At 35.0% G+C, this 19,804-nt stretch overlaps 2 protein-coding genes across 3 annotated transcripts in view; one reads left to right on the plus strand and one right to left on the minus strand.

Annotated features, from left to right (window-relative positions):
• The window catches only part of MTREX (Mtr4 exosome RNA helicase), a 74,397-nt gene extending 56,748 nt beyond the window's left edge, over positions 1-17,649 (plus strand). Inside the window, exons 22-27 of the mRNA XM_033110509.1 lie at positions 414-577; positions 4,235-4,340; positions 6,435-6,491; positions 9,376-9,538; positions 15,957-16,061; positions 17,379-17,649. Of these exons, the coding sequence (XP_032966400.1) occupies positions 414-577; positions 4,235-4,340; positions 6,435-6,491; positions 9,376-9,538; positions 15,957-16,061; positions 17,379-17,431 (648 nt within the window). The 3' untranslated portion in view covers positions 17,432-17,649. The remainder of the gene's footprint in view (positions 1-413; positions 578-4,234; positions 4,341-6,434; positions 6,492-9,375; positions 9,539-15,956; positions 16,062-17,378) is intronic.
• The window catches only part of PLPP1 (phospholipid phosphatase 1), a 77,079-nt gene continuing 74,885 nt past the window's right edge, over positions 17,611-19,804 (minus strand). For both annotated transcript variants that reach the window (XM_033110510.1, XM_033110511.1), the window contains exons 5-6: positions 18,546-18,722; positions 17,611-18,045 (exon numbers count right to left, since the gene is read on the minus strand). In XM_033110510.1, coding sequence (XP_032966401.1) covers positions 17,881-18,045; positions 18,546-18,722 — 342 coding nt within the window. In that variant the 3' untranslated portion in view covers positions 17,611-17,880. The remainder of the gene's footprint in view (positions 18,046-18,545; positions 18,723-19,804) is intronic.

Below are 19,804 nucleotides of genomic sequence, written 5' to 3' on the forward strand. Positions count from 1 at the left end.
TCTCTTAATTTACCACTGACTTTTTCTACCTCCTGATGGTTACCTCATCTAGTTGATGGCTATCCAACTCATTCCCCTCCTTATTTAAGCAAGAGCCATGCTCTATTGCCCAACTTCTTTAGCTTTTCACAACTCCTAAATCTTACTCTGCCTCAAATTTTTCAGATGGACATTTTATATTTTCCATATATTTAACACTTTCGCTAGTATTTAATAACCAGATACATGTTCTTCTTGTGTAATATCCTGGGAAAGTAAGAAACTCCTATATTCCGCCTCACACCATTAAAGCTTTGAAAGAGAAGTATGTTGTAAGGTGTCCTTATAAAATATTTTTTCAGGTCATAAGTAAATCCCATTTTACTTTGTTCACTTTATTATTGAACTTCCCTTTATACTTTTATCTGCCTTAGATTGCAATAGATATTAAATCTGCAAAGCGAGAACTAAAGAAAGCAAGAACAGTCCTACAAATGGACGAGCTCAGATGCCGCAAACGTGTTTTAAGGAGATTGGGATTTGCTACCTCTTCTGATGTCATAGAGATGAAAGGACGAGTGGCTTGTGAGATAAGCAGGTAAAACTTGGTGGTTCCAGTAAACTGATTATAAAATGGGATACTGTTTTTTAAATGAGGGCTATTAATCTTTTAGAAAAAAGAGCTGTCTTAAAATTACAAAGTTTGTACAATACCTTCTATATTAAATGCAGGTTTTGACCATGAAATTGAGAAATTAGAAAAGGAAAATTAAAAAAAAAATCTCTTGGATCCCCTTAATTAACATAACGTTAGCTTTTGATGTATGTCCTTTTTCTATTTTTTAATGCATGTGAGATTTTTACATAATTGTAATCTCAGTTTGTACACAGTTTTGTATCTTTTTAAAAATATGAACATTTTTCCACCTTGAAACTTACTCTAATAACCATTATTATCCTGTTATATGTAGGAGATTTTATTAAAGTCTTGGGCTGCAGTAGGGTATTACAGCATAGCATCCGATAGGCCATAGCTTTAGATTGGATATAAGCTACTCTCTGTTTCAATAATCTTTTGCCATATCAAAAATGATGTTAAAATTGAATGACATGAAACAACAACATTCTCTCTGGTGATTTATGTGGGTCAGAAACTCAGGAAGGGCCCACTGGATGGTTCTGGCTTGTGGTCCCACATGCCCGCCATCAGCCTGAAGGTATATCTTGTTTTGTCTGTAGTCATGACCATTATGCTCAGTGAGTCCATAAAAGACATTTTTGAAACAGTTTTTTATGTGCATATCATGGCCCTAATGGACGAGGCCAGAGAATTACAGACCTTGTATATAGTTCCAGACATTGCTGGTAAAGACTTTTTCATACTCTTATTAATCATCTAGTTCAGATGTTATGAACTCAAGTGTCTGCAGGGGCCTGTCAGAGACTGGCGAGGCCAGAGAATTACAGACCTTGTATATGGTTCCAGATATCGCTGGTAAAGACTTTTTCATATTCTTATTAATCATCTAGTTCAGATGTTATGAACTCAAGTGTCTGCAGGGGCCCGGCAGAGACTGGCGAACAGGACAATTCTTGGCCACCAAAAGGGGGCAGTGAATACCCACCTCCAGTTAGTTGTTGTTACAGAATAATGTGATAACAGAGTTTCCAATTTAGAAAAGCCAACAATCCAGAATTTTAGGTAAAATCTCTTGATTTTTAAATGTTCACAGGCTTATTCAGAATCATTTTTTTAGTCACTGTGTGAGACAAATAAAACATTTCTTCAAATTAGATTTGCCCCACAGTCTTCTAGTTTGCCTTTAGCCTCTGATAAAGTTCAGCTTTCCTACTCTGTAATTAAGAAACGTAAGCACCATAAGATTAATAATTTACCTAGTATTAAATCTAGACCACAACACTGGTTTACTGATTCATCTGCCAAAATTAATGTTATTGAAACTATTTCTTTGTGCTATTACATAGTATTTAATAATATAGAAATTGATTTCTCTTAGGTATCTGCAGCTAGATTTAATCTTAGAAGAATGGTATTGATTTTATTCTAAAAAGAGAATATTTAGAGAGGTGGAGATAACATCACATGTCAAAGCATGTTACCTTTCCCGCAGATTTGCTTCTCACTCTCTTCTCTTATTTTGCTGAATAAAATCCAGATACTAAAGGCAAAAACTTGGGAGTCATCCTAGACTCCTTCTTTCTCTTTTCATATTTTCCTGAGTAGTTTCCTCTACCTCCATGCCCTGTTGACTATTCCCAGAGTATTCTTTCCAAAGCACAAATCCTTGCTTGTCATTCTTTTGGTAAAAGTTTCTTGGTGATTCTCTGTTGCTTTTATAATAAATTCCATAATTTAGTGTGTTCTTGCCCTTCCCTCTTTAGCCAGTCTGTTGCCACATCCCACACATTGGTATTTTTCGCTTAGCATGACCTTTCTCTCACTCCCACCCCACATCCTGCTAATTCCTGCATATTTTTTCCCAAGATCTTCTGAAACTTGGTCTGAATTTCTATAATCCAATTTTAGATTCTCAACATTTTTAATATAATTGCCTGTATCAACCTCTGTTAGATCATTATCATCTGATTATCTTTGTTCTCTGCCTGACACATTAGACTGTAGTTCCTTGAAATAATCTTGCCTTATTTGTATTGTCTTCTTTGCTTGACTTAACTCACAGTTTACCATCAGGAACCCAAATTTAGTTTTTAACTTTATTTTTGAATAAACTGTTTGTAATGATTGCTAGTTCATGACTTTTTTTTTTTTAAGTCTTCCAGAAAACAAAATTTTGCTTTTTTAAAAATTTAAAAAAGAGTAACATTGTTACAGTTACTGAATGGATCACTAAACCCTTTAATAAATGTACGATACCTCATGGAGCCTTGATTATAGAATTGTAGAAACACCATCTCTGTGTAGACTGTTTTAGCTTTTGTTGACACAGCTGAGAATTCAGAATTTATCATTTTCCACCAATGATGATAAGAAAAATAACCAAGAAAGATATTTAGCAATTACTGTATTACATAAATCAGATAAACACAGAGACAAAAAGCACCCTATACAAAGTGATAATGGTGAACTTAATCATACAAGCAAAATCTCAGACCCTCAAACTCAAGAATCAGTGAGTTAATAAATATATTCCTAAGCACAAAAAACAATCCTAAGATTGTTATTTAACTTTCTTCTGTTGAACAGGAAGGACTTACGTAATGTTTTGTGATAAGTTGGACCATCCCATTTTGTTACAAGGACTTGTAATAAGAATATTTCATAGTTTATGATTTGTGCACTAAATTTTTCTTGCTAGGGTTTTTAAGTGGTCAAATACTGATGATGGTTGTAAATATCAGGAAAGTGATAAGAAACATCATGAAAAAAATTTGTTAGACTGATTATTCTAATCTTTGTAATTTAAATCTGAATATGAAAATGTATAATTATGGAGCAAAAAAGACCTTCCTCTTCAATAAAACTATAAGCTCAAAGTTTTTAAAAATACTATATTTTAACAATAAAGAGGAAACAAAACTAATGATTAGCTCGAAACTAAAAGAGATGTATTTAACATTTGGAGTCAGTATGTTTTGACAATGCATGTGCAAAAAGAAACAAAAGTAATGATGATGTGCCTATTAGACACGTATTTGAAATCGGGAATCATATTTACTGCATGGATGTTGTCCAGATTCATGGATTGGTGAACAGCACTTTGTTGCATTCAAAGGCCATTGCACACCTCGGTTATATACATTGTCAGCACTATGAAACTATGAAGTAAATTTGTGTCTGCTATGTGTACATTCTAATTAAGATTTCTAATAAAGTTGTTTTTTTATTATCCCTTTATTTTATAAATTATTTGTAAAATAAAGTTAAAAACAAAATGGTCCTTGGATCCAGATAATAAATGGATAGTGATGACTATTTTTTCTGGTATAATAATGGTTTTTTATTTCAATAAATATATGCATTTTGGTACTTACTAGAATGGGACTTTTATATGAACTACCCATTTTAAATTTATTATTTGTATAGTACTGGTAAATATAAAGACCTGCCATTTCCTTAGTTAAATAAATCTTTGTCACTCCGCATTGATTACTCCTTATGGTCAAATGATGCATTTTGTTAAAAACTACATCTTAAGGATGTGTGTGTACATATGTATGTTTCTGTATTCTGACATTTGAAATTGATTCTCTTTGTGTGTGTGTGGTGGTGTAGCGCTGATGAGCTCCTTCTAACTGAGATGATGTTCAATGGCCTTTTCAATGATCTGTCTGCAGAACAGGCAACGGCACTACTAAGCTGCTTTGTGTTTCAAGAGAATGTGAGTTAATATATTTAGTACATCTTATTTATTCACATATACTATAATTTTAATACGGATATTTTTAATTATAAAATATTACTTCACATTTACATAATATGGGTAATGTTAATTAGAAATCAGTATAACTTTAACACAAATATAGTAAGATAAATACATACACATAATTAAATGCATATTATCAGAAAGAGGAGTAAAATCGGATTTTATTTTTGGACGGTCACCATTAATCAAAGTCCAGGTTTTAAATTTGTTCTATAACTCAATGCATTGTTTGAAAGTCTGGCCTAGTAAGACAGTCCTAAAAGGAAAAGGTAAGTGAATGTGTAATTAGGCAAAATTAGTAAAAATAAAAGGGGATGGTGAGGTTGAACCCTCTTCCCAATACTGGAAAATAACTAGGAAGCCGCTGATCCTACTAGAGGCCATGAAAACCTTTCATAGGCAGGTTTTGTGGTAGTGGCCAGAGATTTTCATTGCTGGTTTAGCAATAATTTTTCCATGTGAGTAATTACTTCACTTTCTCCATCTCTTGAGAGGAAAAAAAAAAAGTGTTCTTTCTAAAACTATGCCCCCACATTTTTTTATCATTGAAACTAAAGACAGCATACTGTCTTTATAGATATCAAGTAACTACACATATTTATTGAGCACCCACTGAATGCAAAGCACAGATCTAGGCTCGAGCTAGAGCAGAAATTTTTCCCTTTATGATACTTATATTAAATTTCCGTCTGCCTTCTCTGCTTCACTTTTCTCCACAATCCTCACCACGATTTGACATAATTTGTGTGCATTTTATTTCTTTATTGTTATCTTCAGGGGATGGTGGTGTTATTTTAAATAAGGTGATTAGAAGAGGCCTCCCTGATAATTTGAATTGAGGCTTTAAAGGAGAGATGAAGAAACGAACTGCACATACCTGGTGGGAGAGCATTGGCAAAAATCATACTTAGTTTACTTATATCAGGACCAGTACCTTCTACTTACAGTGACCAGGAGAGAGGAAGCGATCAGTAACTGCTGACCATAAATAGACACTATGTCAAAGACATTTAGCACTTTTGCATTCTTTTCATTATTAACTGGAGAGGTTGAGTTCATTCTGGCCATTTTGCTTTTCATCATGATTTTAACAGGAATAATATGGAACCTGGTTCATGATTTATTACATAATATGTATACATGATACAAATCAAAACCAAGTCCTATGTAAATACTGATGCTTAAAATAAAGGCATATCTATTACAACTAACCTATAATTGCTTTTTTAAAAACTTTCTAATTATTTTAAATCCTGTCCCACACATACATGCATGCCATTCTAGTAATGTTTTTTGTATAATAAGACTACTTTTGTCAAAATTTACACAAAAATAATTTCTTTTTTCTAATCACCAGCCTGTAGGTTTTTAGGATCTGACTTTTTATTTCTTTTTGACAGGGTAAGAAACCAACACAGAATTCGAGCAGCTTGTTTAAGTTCATTTGACTAGTTAGTAATAGACTTGAACTCCTATTGTTCTAGTTGAGAAATTGACAAACTTTTCATTAGTGGGAAAGCAATATTAAGAGTACAAACTCAGATTAAAATTTTAACTGTCTTATACATTGTTAGAGAGCTAGAAATACCTGGGTAAAAAAATTGAGGGCATGTCTTTAATGTTCTTTATCACAAATTTTCAGTTTCCACAGATTGAGAGTTACCTAGAAGCCAAAACTGTTTGAAAGTCAAACTATGATAAAAGAGTTTATAATAATTTTGATGTAACTAAACTACTATGCATGTTCACAGTATTTGCTCTCCCTCAGTTCCATTTATGGTCACAGAAAATAGCTAGCTGAGCACACTGCAAATTTAGCAGAGAACTATTTTCCTCTGAAATATAATAGAATATTATAATTTAGGTTGAGAGGAGTGGTATTTTTATGTACATAAACTGAGAGTTGATTAGAAACTAAATACTTATGTCTAAAGTTTTATAATTTGATATTAATGGATATCATAAAAACTTTGTTTTGTTAAAGCAGGTAGTATGTATGTATGGCATTTTAACTTAGGTTTTTTACATCTAATCTTCCTTTTCTTTTAGTCTAGTGAGATGCCCAAATTAACAGAGCAATTAGCAGGACCGCTTCGTCAAATGCAGGTAATATTTTTTCTGAACTACATATTTTATGAATAGTATATTGTAAAATAAACATTTTTAAGTCTAATCATAGTAGTTATCATTCAACAGAGACAGCTTCTTTCAAGATTAAAGATGTCATTTGATGTTAGTCATGTCATTTAATGCTATTTATAGCATATTATAACATTTGTGATTTTATGTTAATAATTAAACATTCTCCCCCACCAATGTAATAAATTGTATACAGTTGCTTTGAGTGCACATAATGTAGATAGGCTATACTAACAATTCAATGCCTGCGTTGTTTTCCTTGTGATTAAGAATGGCATCTTGATGGACTAGGATTTTATTCATTTTTCCATTCTAGTTTACAACAAAGTTTTAAAATATTCTTTATTCTAAGAACATATTTATCCCTGGGTCCTCAAAACCACAGTAGCTATAGTAATTAATTTGTGTCTTACTGTTTTCTTGGAATGAACTCATTTTGTCTGCCTTTTCAACATTATGCAGAAAGATAGAGAAAGATGAACTTTTAAAACATTGAAAGAGGATTGAAAAGTGAATCATAACATAAGTCCCCTTGAATGGAACATTTAGCATCCCTTAGTATTACTAAGAAATTTAAAATTCCAGAACCACAGAAATCTTTATAGGCAAAGGTGTTTTTTTGTTTTGTTTTTTGGTGTTTTTTTTTTAAATTAAAATTTATTGCAGTGACAATGGTTAGTAAAGTTACATAGGTTTCAGGTGTACACTTCTGTACTACATCATCTATATATCACATTGTGTGTTCACCACCCAGAGTCAATGCTCCTTCCATCACCATATATTTGATCTCTTTTACCCTCATCTACAACCCCCTTACCCCCCTTACCTCTGGTAACCACTAAACTATTGTCGGTGTCTATGAGTTTTTGTTTCTTCATTAGTTTGTCTTGTTCCTTTGTTGTTTTCAGTTTTATATACCACATACCAGTGAAATCATATGGTTCTCAACTTTTTCTGTCCGACTTATTTCGCTTAGCATAATAATCTCAAGATCCATCCATGTAGTCGCAAATGACACTATTTCATCTTTTCTTCTGGCAGAATAGTATTCCATTGTGTGTATATACCACATTTTCTTTATCCAATCTATTGAAGGACACTTCAGTTGTTTCCACTTCTTGGCCGTCATAAATAAAGCTGCAGTGAACATCGGAGCACATATATCTTTACAAATAAATGTTTTCAGATTTTTTGGGTAGATTTTTTGCTGGGTCATATGGTCATGCTATTTTTAATTTTTTGAGGAATCTCCACACTGCCTTCCATAGCGGTTGCACCAATCTGCATTCCCACCAACAGTGTATGAGGGTTCCTTTTTCTCCAACACTTGTTACTATTTGTCTTGTTGATGATAGCCATTCTAGCTGGTGTGAGGTCATATCTCATTGTGGTTTTTATTTGCATTTCTCTGATAATTAGTGATGTTGAGCATTTTTTCATATATCTATTGGTCATTTGTATGTCCTCTTTGGAGAAATGTCTATTCAGGTCCTGTGCCCATTTTTTAATTTTGGATTGTTTTTTTGTTGTTGAGTTGTATGAGTTTTTTATATTATTTTGGATATTAACCCCTTATTTGAGGCATTGTTTGCAAACGTCTTCTCCCATTCGGTTAGTTGCCTCTTTATTGTGTCAATGGTTTATTTTGCTGTGCAGACGCTTTTTAGTTCTTGATATAGTCCCATTCGTTTATTTTAGCTTTTACTTCCCTTGCCTTTGAGGTCAAATTCATAAAATCCTCTTTGAACCCAAGGTCCATAAGTTTAGTACCTATGTTTTCTTCTATGCAGTTTATTGTTTCAAGTCTTATGTTTAGGTCTTTAATCCATTTTGAGTTAATTTTGGTACATGCTGACAGCAGACTAGTTTCATTCTTTTGCCACGTGGCTTTCCAATTCTCCCAGTTCCAGCACCATTTTTTAAAGAGGCTGTCTTTTCTCCATTGTATGTTTTTGGCTTCTTTGTCAAAAATTATCTATCCATATTTATGTGGATTTATTTCTGGGTTTTCAGTTCTGTGTGTGTGTTTTTCTGCCAATACAATACTGTTTTCTGTCTATGTGTGTGTTTTTCTGCCAATACAATACTGTTTTGATTGTTGTTGCCCCGTAGTATAAGCTGAAGTCAGGGAGTGATATTTCCAGCATTGTACTTTTTTCTTAGGATTTCTTTGGCTATTTGGGGTCTTTTGTGGTTCCATACAAAAAAATCTGATGACTTTTTTGTTTCATTTATCTAAAAAATGCCATTGGGATTTTGATGGGAATTGCATTAAATCTGTATATTGCTTTGGGTAATATGGCCATTTTAACTATGTTGATTCTTTCAGCCCATGAACAAACGGAATGTCTTTCCATTTTTTTGTGTCTTCTGGCGAAGGTGTTTTTGATCGTTTAGATTACCAAGGAGAAAAGAAAGGATCTGATTTCTCATTGTGGGAAAAGAAAATATTCAGATTTACATTTTTTAAGCATTGGTGGGGGGAAAGCATCATTTTGCCATAGGATTTGTGTTTCTCTAAATCTGTTTTGTTACTGTTTTTGTTAATGAAACAATTAGAGATTGGTTAAATGCTACTCTTGAATAATTTTAATGAAGAGTTTCTGTTTTTTGAAGTAAAGGTATAACTGAGTGAAAATCATGATCCTGACATATTTAATTACTTCAACATAAGGGGGAAACTTTGCTATTCACTTACAATGGAAAAGGCATTGTGACTCCTTAGAAGCAGAATATCCAAATTGTACGAGTATTAATAGGGGAAAAAAAGGGACCTTGTGAAATACTAAAGAAAAAATTGATATGGGAGATCATAAGTAAGAAATTTTAAGTATATCTTTTATCTTCAAAGGAATGTGCTAAACGAATTGCAAAAGTTTCAGCAGAGGCCAAATTGGAAATTGATGAGGAAACTTACCTAAGCTCATTCAAACCTCACTTAATGGATGTGGTATATACCTGGGCAACTGGAGCTACCTTTGCCCATATCTGCAAAATGACAGATGTCTTTGAAGGTATGGTTACATTTTGTATACATGCATTTCCTTTTGATATAGGTACATACATATACGTACTTAGGATGACATTGTTTTAACTAAACATGAATACTATGTTATTTTTAATTTTGGTAACAATATTAAAAATATTGTTAACAATATTTGGTAACGATTTGGTAATATTTGGTAACAATATTAAAAATATCTACATCTGCCTATGGAGATCAAGAATATTCTCCACAAATCCTTTGTGTTATTTATTTAATAAGTCTGCTCGTTAGAAATTCCTTAGGAAACTATTTTAACAGTTTGTAATCCTATTCCAGGTAATTTAATTTTGGATTGTTTTTTTGTTGTTGAGTTGTATGAGTTCCTTATATTATTTTGGATATTAACCCCTTATTTGAGGCATTGTTTGCCTCAATGCTTACAGATGATGCTGGTAAGTCATATTTGGGTATTTTTACTTTTTTGGTTTTGTTCTCTGATAATAGCTTAATGGCTTCCTATATAATTCCACTGAAAAATAACAGAGTTGAAAATGTTCATCATTGCATTTCAAATAACAAATGTTGCTTCAGTCAGACTTCTACTGACTGACATGAAACAGATTAGTGAGTAGAATTTTAAAAGACTAGAAAATAACTAAAGAGAAATTTTAAATGAAAAAATAAAGGCAAAGGGAATATATAAGGAGTAATTATAAGTGAATTGCAAGAAGCGAAAAAATAAGCACAGTAAAGAAAACCATATTTAGAAATTGTATTCATTCCAAAAAGGTTGGCTTAAGTAGATATTTATAGTGCTGAGTTACATTTATAAAATTAGATATTTACATTGAACTTCCTTAGAAATGAAAATAAATGAACTTGGACTTCATAGAGATTATTATAAGAATATTTTTTAAATTACTATTGTTTATAGATCTATTTTGAGAAAAATTGTATTTTTATCACACCCAATATTACATGCTTTTTAACTGGTATTATTAAAGACTGATATATTACTGAGTTTATTAATCATTGATTTTTTATAATGCATAGGTTAAACATCTCTGCAACAGAATACTAAAATGTTCAACTGTGGTCCTTTACTCCATTATATTAACGTTGAAATTAACACACGCAAGATTTTAAGTGTTATAGTTTATTGCATATTATTTTTTTATTATGGTATGCTGTTTTAGTCCTTTCCCTAAAGTTTATTTCTAAGCTGCCGTTAAATGATCATTTAGCAATATGGTCCCCAAATCTGCCTCTGAACATTGTATTCTGTTACTGGTAAGATCTTTAAGTAGCTACTTTGTACCAGGCATTATGCTAATAATAAGCACTTTATATAATTTAGATCTAATCACCAACATAGAAACTCAGGGTAGATATTTCCACTTTGCGCAAGGAGATAGTTTTTAAAAAGTAAATAATTTGGCTAAGATCATGGAAGTATACTACGTGATAGCACTGTGATTTGATCCCTGGCCTCTTTGACTGCAAGTCACATGGTAGTTGATAACTTCATCTAAGCACCATACTACCTTATTCTTGAATTTTGGATAACCTAAAGACTTCTTAAATCCCAACCTAGATTATACCATCTCCATCCACTGGAAATTCATGCCTGTAGGAATGGGACAGTCTGTAACATAGTTCATGGTAGGTAGTAACATTTGAGGATATGAGAAGAGGGAAGTATGATATACTCAACTCACTTGAGAGCATTGCATAACACACTGGAATCCAGGTAGATTTGTGACAACTTGTGTGTTTCAGAGGCTCATAGGCAATCAAATACAGCGTCACCATTCTTCAGTTCAACATCTTTTTGAAACATAAGGGAAACTTAATGACTGTTTTATGCCTAAATAATTCCAAAACTTGTTAATACATAATAGCTCATGTTTATATAATATCTACTTCTCTGAAAAGTCAAACACAATGACATAAAACAATAGTGGTTCATAGGGGAGAATAGTTTTTGTTTTGTTTTTAAGAAAAAATCAAGGGCAAACAGACCTGGAAATCTAGGGAACCCTATAAAATCGTTTTTGTGTATTTTTCTGTTTTTTGTACTTAAGTGGAAAATTTATCACAGTATGGAAGATCAATCTTAAACTGCTAAAATTGAAGACAGTTTGTAGTTCCACCCTTTGGAGCTGACCTTTTCCATAGCATTCCTGAAATCTATTTTGCTCCCTTTCAGTTCCTTGGAACAATTTTTACATCACAGTTTGCTTGAGAAATATAAGTTTGAAAATTTGAGGAATTCACTTTATAACTATAACTTCAAATTTGGTCTAACGTCACAGTTTTCATGTATTTGGGTTCTGGGTGCCATTTTATCAATCAGACTTTTCCTAAAATTGGGATAGACCTGTATATTAACTCTTAAAAATGAAACATAATTAAACATATGTTTATTAAAAAACACTGAGAAAAAAAACGGAGAAAAAGGAAATAGGATAGTATTTCTTTTTCCACCGTACTGTGTATCCCCCATCCATCCCACCCCCGTTTCTTTTACCATGTTATTATTTAGTTCTTCCATTTCAGAATATCCATTCTCTCCTCATCTTGTAATTGTACATTCTTTATATAATTGGAAAAATACTGTAATCAAAGCACAAGCCCACAGTAGTGTATTTTTACAGGCAGAAAATGACTACATTGCAACTTTTTAATGTGCTGTGCTCAAACCATATTTGTTTCTAATTAGATTCTTAATTTTCTTTTGTGCGAAAATAAAAGGGTCTGATCATATCATGTGATGAGCCTCAGAAATAGTTTTAAGTATTTTTCAGACATTAGCTGGGGTTAGTAACATAATGACGAACACCATGTGTCTGGGGGATGTCTGATGCAAGAGAAGAGTTTATACTGGGATTCAGTTGAGGAATTCTGAAGACTTCATATAAATATTTCCTCTGTTATCACCCTGGGGGAAAAAAAGATAGCATGTAGTTCTTTATTTCCATCAACTAAATTTGAATAGCAATTTAAAAAGTATTTGTATGGGTTAACGCCTGTGGTTTCAGTCTATTCATCCATGTAGTAGATGCATTGTAACCCAGACAGTGACCATTACTATTTATAAGTCTATATAAAAACAACACTGTACTCTTCACTACACATAAAGGACTTGCTTTCCACTTAGCACATATCATCAGGAAAGCTCCTGTGGCAAATTATTACTTGAAACTGTTTACTGCACTGCAGCCTGCCGTAGATTTTTTTGAGCAGTTCTGTGTAGTGCATTCCCACAGTCTTCCCATACTGCATACTCTTCTTAAATGCCTTTCATCCCACATACGAGTAGTTTTACCCTTCCTTAGGACAGGGTACACCAATGTCATTAGGGATTGTCCAGTGGATTTTTTTTTAGAAATACTTTGGCTAAAAATGTTGGGTAATATTTTATTAATATGTATCATTTCTGTGTTTAAATTTTACTACTAAATGACCTTGGAATAAGTACCTAACACTTAGTCATTTGATGAGTAATGACTGAGACCCTAGTGGGGTCGGACACTATCCTGGGTGCAGTGTGAGCAACAGAGCCGCTGCCCTCCAGAAAGGGTTCGGCCTAAGCTGGGATCTAGTGGTGAATAGTTGCAGGAAAATATGTTTGTGATCCTAACAACCTCAGGCCAAAACCATTTAAATCACCTAGATAAGAGTATTAAATCAGGTTCGGGACATGAACTATGGCGAACCACTTGGGGGATGCTGGAAAGCTGGAGGTGGAAATACTATTCGGAGAAATGTGTTGCTTTCTATCCTCAATGAGAACAATGCTGTTTTGTTCAAGAACCAGATGAGCCTAATGTTTACAAAATTGCCCTTAAAGCATGTGTGCCCAAATGTCCATCAGTGGGCGAATAAATTGTGTATATCCATTCAAAGGAACAGTATTCAGCTAGAAAAAGGAATGAAGTGCTGCTGATAGTGCTAAAACATGGATATGAACTTGAGAACACATTGAGGTTCTAAGGGAAAGAAGGCAGACACAAAGGCCACCTATTGTACAGTGATTATGGTTGTATAACTCCAAATATAGTAAAAACCACTGAATTGTACACTTAATTAAAAGGGTGAATTTTGTTATGTGAATTATATCTCACTGTGAATTCTACAGAATGATAATGTAAACCTGAGTATAAAAAAGGTCAGTGACACTGAATTGTATACTTTAAAGTGGTGAGTTTCATGTGTATTTTACTTTTTTTTTTAAAGGCAGTGATGGCAAGCCCAGAAAAAAAGATTGGTAACAAATCATTAGGTTAGCGTGTTTCTGTTTGTGAGGTTGATACCCTGGGGTCATGGCTTTGTAGCTTTTGTGTGGCACTTCATCTAGCTGGTCCTGATGGATGTGGCAGAATGATTTCCAAAGCTGGGAATAAGGAGAACCCTTGGACTAGAGAGAACTGTAGTAGGTAGGAGAGATGCTGGGTAATTCACTCGTTCGCAGCTGTTTTCATTAATCCTTGTGGGGAGTAGCCTTGATGCTGAGGCTCCTGGGGCGGTGTGCACACGAGGAGACACACTTGGTGATTTGTTGATGAGACACTGTAGCCAGTAGCCACAGCCATTGTATGTGCAACCCTGTACCTCCTGGCCTCATTTTATTAATTGTTCTCATGTCATCTGAAAGTGGAACTAAATTTTCCAGAAGTTGGCGTGTTAACATAGTATGACATGGCAGCGCTCCCTGGCTCAGATGTGCATTTACTTGCTTTGGTTTATAGCTTATCTTAGCAGTTTATTTCATATGGTTTGGCCTCTGATAACTTTTGCAGACTCTGATTATTAATAGGAGTTACTCAGTTTGTAAAACTACCAAAACAGTATCAGGTTATCTGTAGTATTTCCTGGTACACATTTGAAGTCAGCAAAACTGTTTGTGAGAGGGGGTACCTCAGTCTCTGATGCCTTATATAGCAGAAGACATTGTGTAGAATTTCATTTCAATTTTGAATGACCTGTGAGAATCTGCTATGTTCCTTGTTTACAGTGCTATATACAGAGGGTGCCAAAAAAATATATACATTTTAAGAAATGAAAAAAACTATTAAAATTATAATATATACCAATAACAAAAGATGAATACAAGTTATGTGTATACATGTTTTTTGGCACCGCCGGTATTTACATTTTTAGCTACTAGCTAATTTAATTGTCTTTGAAGTATTTGCAAAATAAATATTTAATGTCTGGTTGCATAGGTAATATATATAATTAACTCCTCCATTCTCAACCCCCACCCTCTCTCTTCTATCTCAAAAGTTACTGTAACTGGATTTCCTCTTTCAGTGCAAAGCAGTATTGGAGCCCAGCATTCCTAACAGCTAAGAACAGAAGTAACAAATACAGCCAACATTTATTGAGCTTCTATTGAGTTGTTGACACTTGTTAAGCATTTTTTACATGTATTCATTTATTTCTTACAATAATCCATGAAGTGCTGATTCCCCCCTTGAGCACATGGGAACATAATGTGGAGGGCATTAAAAGGTGAAAAGGAACCCTCAACACTGTGTAATGAGTGTGTCAGAAGAACTTGGTAAATGTTAATGAATTATTCCAGTGTTGCAGGGACTTAATAAGGACCTGAAGTGTGAGTTCATCGCTTGCCTTATCTGTACTGATACTCCTAATGTATGTCAGACATTCAAGTCCTAAGAGTTTTAAACTTAGGCAGGTAGCACTTAAGAGAAAGGATCCCAGGCCCCTCCTTGCTCAAGTCTGATAGAAGAGAAACTGACTGTTTACAGCTTCAGATTTGATACAAACACTTGTCTCAGAAGGTGTCAAGTCCAATGGGAAGAGGCTTATCTCCTCTTTTGCACTTCCTTGAGGACACACTGTGTGAAGAAAGTGCTGATGAAAGAGTCTAAAGGCAAGAAGAATGAATAATTCCACCTTTCAAATGACAAATCTGATCCTGTTACTCCCCTGCTTAAAAATCTCCTGTTGCATTCTCTTCACAGGATGGTATCCAAGTGCCTCAATAGGCCAGGCTCCTCGGGGTCCTGGGATAGCTGCAGTTTGCAGGCTTTTCTGCACTGCCTCAGTGATCTTCCCTTGTCCACCTGACAGACGCCTCTTCGTCCTTACAGACGGGTTATATTGCTGGCCTTCACCCAAAGTTGCTCTCCTCTGCTCCCAGGGCATTTTGTTTACTTACCTCTGTAAGAGCAAGTGTGAACACATTATAATAAAGCCATGACTCCTATCAAGGATGGGAATTAAATTTTTCATCTTTGTACCCTTCCTAGTGCCTTGGAGGCAGCCAGTCAAGTTTGCTAGCAGATTTGCTACGTGGGAAGTCCCTGAAAATACTATCAGTTAATCCCGTGTTTTCCTGCCTTGCCTCTTAACAGAAGTTCTGCTGTTCCTGATTATTTCCATTTTACAAGTGATTTGTTTCCTTTTTTGTCCAGGAAGCATAATACGTTGTATGAGGCGCCTGGAAGAACTGCTTAGACAAATGTGTCAAGCAGCAAAAGCCATTGGAAACACTGAGCTGGAAAATAAATTTGCAGAAGGTCAGTATCCATTCCATAAGTGTTTCTCTAATAACTAGGGCAAATCCTGTGAGACCGGAGCTCTTGACCACAATGTAGGAGGACATTTTCAACTGTTTGGATTGCAGTGGAGGGCCATCTAATAGTGTTTAAATAACATTTTAGAGTGTCTGGGGAGAAGTTTTGAGATTTTATATATATGTATTTACAAATATTTATTGTGCACTATATGCCAGGCATTGTTCTAAGCACTAGGGGATACAGCAGTGAACAAAAAGACACAAATCCCTGCCTTCATGAAACTTATATTCTAGCACAGGGAGATAGATAAGTCAACAATTAAAATATATCGGATAGTGATAAATCTACAGAAAAAAACAGAGACAATAGGGAACTGGGGGGTAGATGAGACGGTCTAAGAGCCCCCTCAGAGAGTGGATTTGGGCCCTTCATTCAGGCTTGATAGACTTGAGTAACAAGATGCCGGTGAGCAAGGAGGCAGAGGAAGCAAGGAGCAGAGTAGTAGGGGTTGGAGAACCATGAAATAATTGCATAGCCCCCAACCCTCTGCTTTTTCCTTTGAAATGACTGGAGGTTTTGATCACAGGAGTGGTGTGCTCTGACTGGGTTTTACAAGGCAGTTCTTGCTGTTGCATTATAGGCAAGTCTATGGAGTAGCAAGGTGGAAGCAGGAAGACCGGATCAAGAAAGGAGAGCTGGACCAAGGTGGTAGTCATGGGAGGCAGTGTTAAAACATGTTTGGGAATAGTTTCACACCATCTGAATACTGGCCATGTGAAGGACTGAGTTAGAGCATCAGAGATTAGCAGCAGCCATGGTGTTGCTCCCAGGCAGCCCTAGTCATTTCTGCTGACAACCTAGTGTCCTTAGAAGTTTGCAAAAACTCGCTTATGTTTCCATTGATAGAGACAGGCAGATTTAGTCATTGACTTAATCATTTAAGTCTAGTTATGTAAACTTTTTAAATAAAAATTTATGGTGGTTCTTACTCCAGAAAAAATTTCACATGGGAACTGAAAATGTGTCTTCAGGTTGAAAGTTTTTGTTTTTTTTTTAATAGTTTTACCCACACACACATATGTATGTACGTAATTTAGAGGCGACGTCTAAGAACAGGGATCTGGTTTCTAAGTTTCCTGCCTCTCAGAGATGGCTGTGAACTCTTCTAGGTATCTTTCAGACCAGCAAGATTTTGTATTTTCCAGGCTGATCTCACCAATTTAATGGGGACTGTTGTACTGTCTTGACAACCCCACTGGAGGGGAATTATGTTCTTTGTAGTCTTGAAAGTCTAAACCACATTTTCTTCTCTCTTAGGAATCACCAAAATCAAGAGAGATATTGTGTTTGCTGCCAGCCTTTACTTATAGTCATCTAAAGGAATGTAGGGTTTTAAATTGTTCACCACCTGTCTGCAGTTAACTACAAATGCTTACAAGTATCGACTTGGTTCTCCCATCTTACAACAGTTGTCTTCTTAAATATCATACGTATTAAAATGTTTATCAAGCATCATTCTAAGAAAGCATATTACATACACATTTGTATATAAGCATTACATTTTTTTAATAAAAATGTACAGGTGGGGTATTGTTTTAGTGGAAGGCTTGAATTTTTTTCATGAACTTAGAGCTATTAGATAACCGTTGTGTTAAATGTATCTATATACACACAGGTAAAGTGGGCATCCAAGGTATAGCAGCAGCAGTCCTTAAAGGCTTGTACACCAGCAAGAAAGACACATCTTCTTGCCTTCAGGTTGCAATCATTCTCCTTTAGAAAGCAGGCCAGGTTCATCTGGGTATTCATTCTGTCACCTTCATGGTTGGTGATTGTTCCGATAGTGATTCCCCGTCGTCGTCGTCGTCGTCGTCGTCATCGTCGTCGTCGTCGGTGTTTCGTGCAGAGTTGTATGGGAATCCTCCTCTTTTCTTTCTTTAAAAGGAGAATTTCTCTCCTTGAAGAAATCTGATACATACACAGCCTGTATAGAACAGGTTATAGTTAGAATGGGACAAGGTATTTAACAATATAAAGTTGCAATAAGCAGTTTGCAAAAATAAACAAAAGGAAATATACTATCTGGTACGGGGTACAGTTAAGGATACAAAAAATTAGTGGCTAACAGGAATTTTTGTTAAAAGGGACTCTTCCAAATTGAGAGCTGCTTTGTTATGTCTTAGGCAAGTAGCTTCACCCTGCCAGCACTTAAGAGTTCTTCTTCATGTAAATTAGTTTTTTTTGTTTCATTACCAAAAAGAAAACTGTTTATAGTCAGAGCCTTTGTAACTTTTGTGAAGGGTAACCTAGTTTTTATCTGCTGTCTATCCTAAGATTACTTAACAACATTGAAGTTCTTATCTAGTACCAATTATTGGGCCACATTCTCTGCTTTTGCAGTTTTCTAACTGGGACATTTTTTTCTACTTACTTATCCAAGTGTTTATCAGTATCAAGATGTAGGGTGCTGCCTTGTATACTTACAACTAATATTGCAACCAGAGCTCCTTGAATGAGTCCAGTCAACACATCACTCCAGTGGTGTTTGTAATCAGACACTCGAGAAAGGCCCACGTAAATGGATACAGCAACAAGACCAAATTGCAGTGTGGGGCGTAAGAGTCTTGCCCAGTCTGCCTTCATTCTGGCTTGAAGATAAAGCTAATAGTAAAGAAATAATCAGAGTATTATTTATTATATATGGAATAGGGCTTTAGGCAAGCATTTCTTGTACTCAAGCACCTGAAAAGTTAATCCTTTTAAGCAAAATAAAACAAAAAAACTATTGCCTCAGTAACTTCTGTTTAGAAGAATTTACCTATCCAACTAGGCCATGTTTCAAATTTTAAACAAGGGGAGGGTTTCCTTATTTGTGACATTTTAGGATTTCAGGGACAGTTCCTCCTCTTCCAACCTGTGTTATAATTCTCATTCAAAGTCATTAGTCCTGGGATAAGACTAATGTCATTAGTCATTAGTCTTGGGACAAGACTAGCATTCTGAGCACAGGCTGCCCTCACCCTGGGCCAGACTGTGTGTTTTCTGCCCAGCCTATCTAGTGACTAAGTTTGCTTAATGCGCTCAAACAGTTTACACACGAGAGCTCCACTAGCCTCAAATTACTTAACAGGGCAACTGAGACTAAATAATCTGTATTTATAAGTAAATACAATAATCGGCCTGAAAAATACAGGTTGTAGGTTAGTCCTTACCCTGCAAAGCAGTCTCTTCTTTCAGTAGCACTTGTACCTTTCTAAATTTTAATTTACACTAATAAGACCTGAGAATTTCCCATTTTTTCCATGTCAGCCTACCTTTGACTACCTTTGGGTGCATCCTTAAAGATTGTGATGTAGAAGGAATTTGGATAGTTTTCCTGTGAACGCCTTTTAGCAAATCTAGTGTCACTTTTTTTCTTAACCTAATAATTTTCAGCCAGTAAGAATGTACTTTTTAACATTCATTTTTAAAATTCTGTTCAATAATTTACGACTTATACTTAATGCATTCCTCAGAAAACAATTTATGTGGCTGTGCCCATTGGCACTGCCTTTTTAAAATAGATACACAAGTCCATTCCCAGTTCTTTGGGCACTGCTATGGGTGTACAGTTCTCAGCAGCTGGCAGAAACTCTGGGTGTCTAATTTTATCAGGAACTTTACAGTATAAACATCTAGTTCCAAAGGAGCACACCATTTCAACGGAGTTGGACTCATTAGCTGGGTTAAGTCCTTCCTCACTT

This window comes from Rhinolophus ferrumequinum, chromosome 7, assembly GCF_004115265.2.
Source record: "Rhinolophus ferrumequinum isolate MPI-CBG mRhiFer1 chromosome 7, mRhiFer1_v1.p, whole genome shotgun sequence".
Classification (NCBI taxonomy): Eukaryota; Metazoa; Chordata; class Mammalia; order Chiroptera; family Rhinolophidae; genus Rhinolophus; species Rhinolophus ferrumequinum.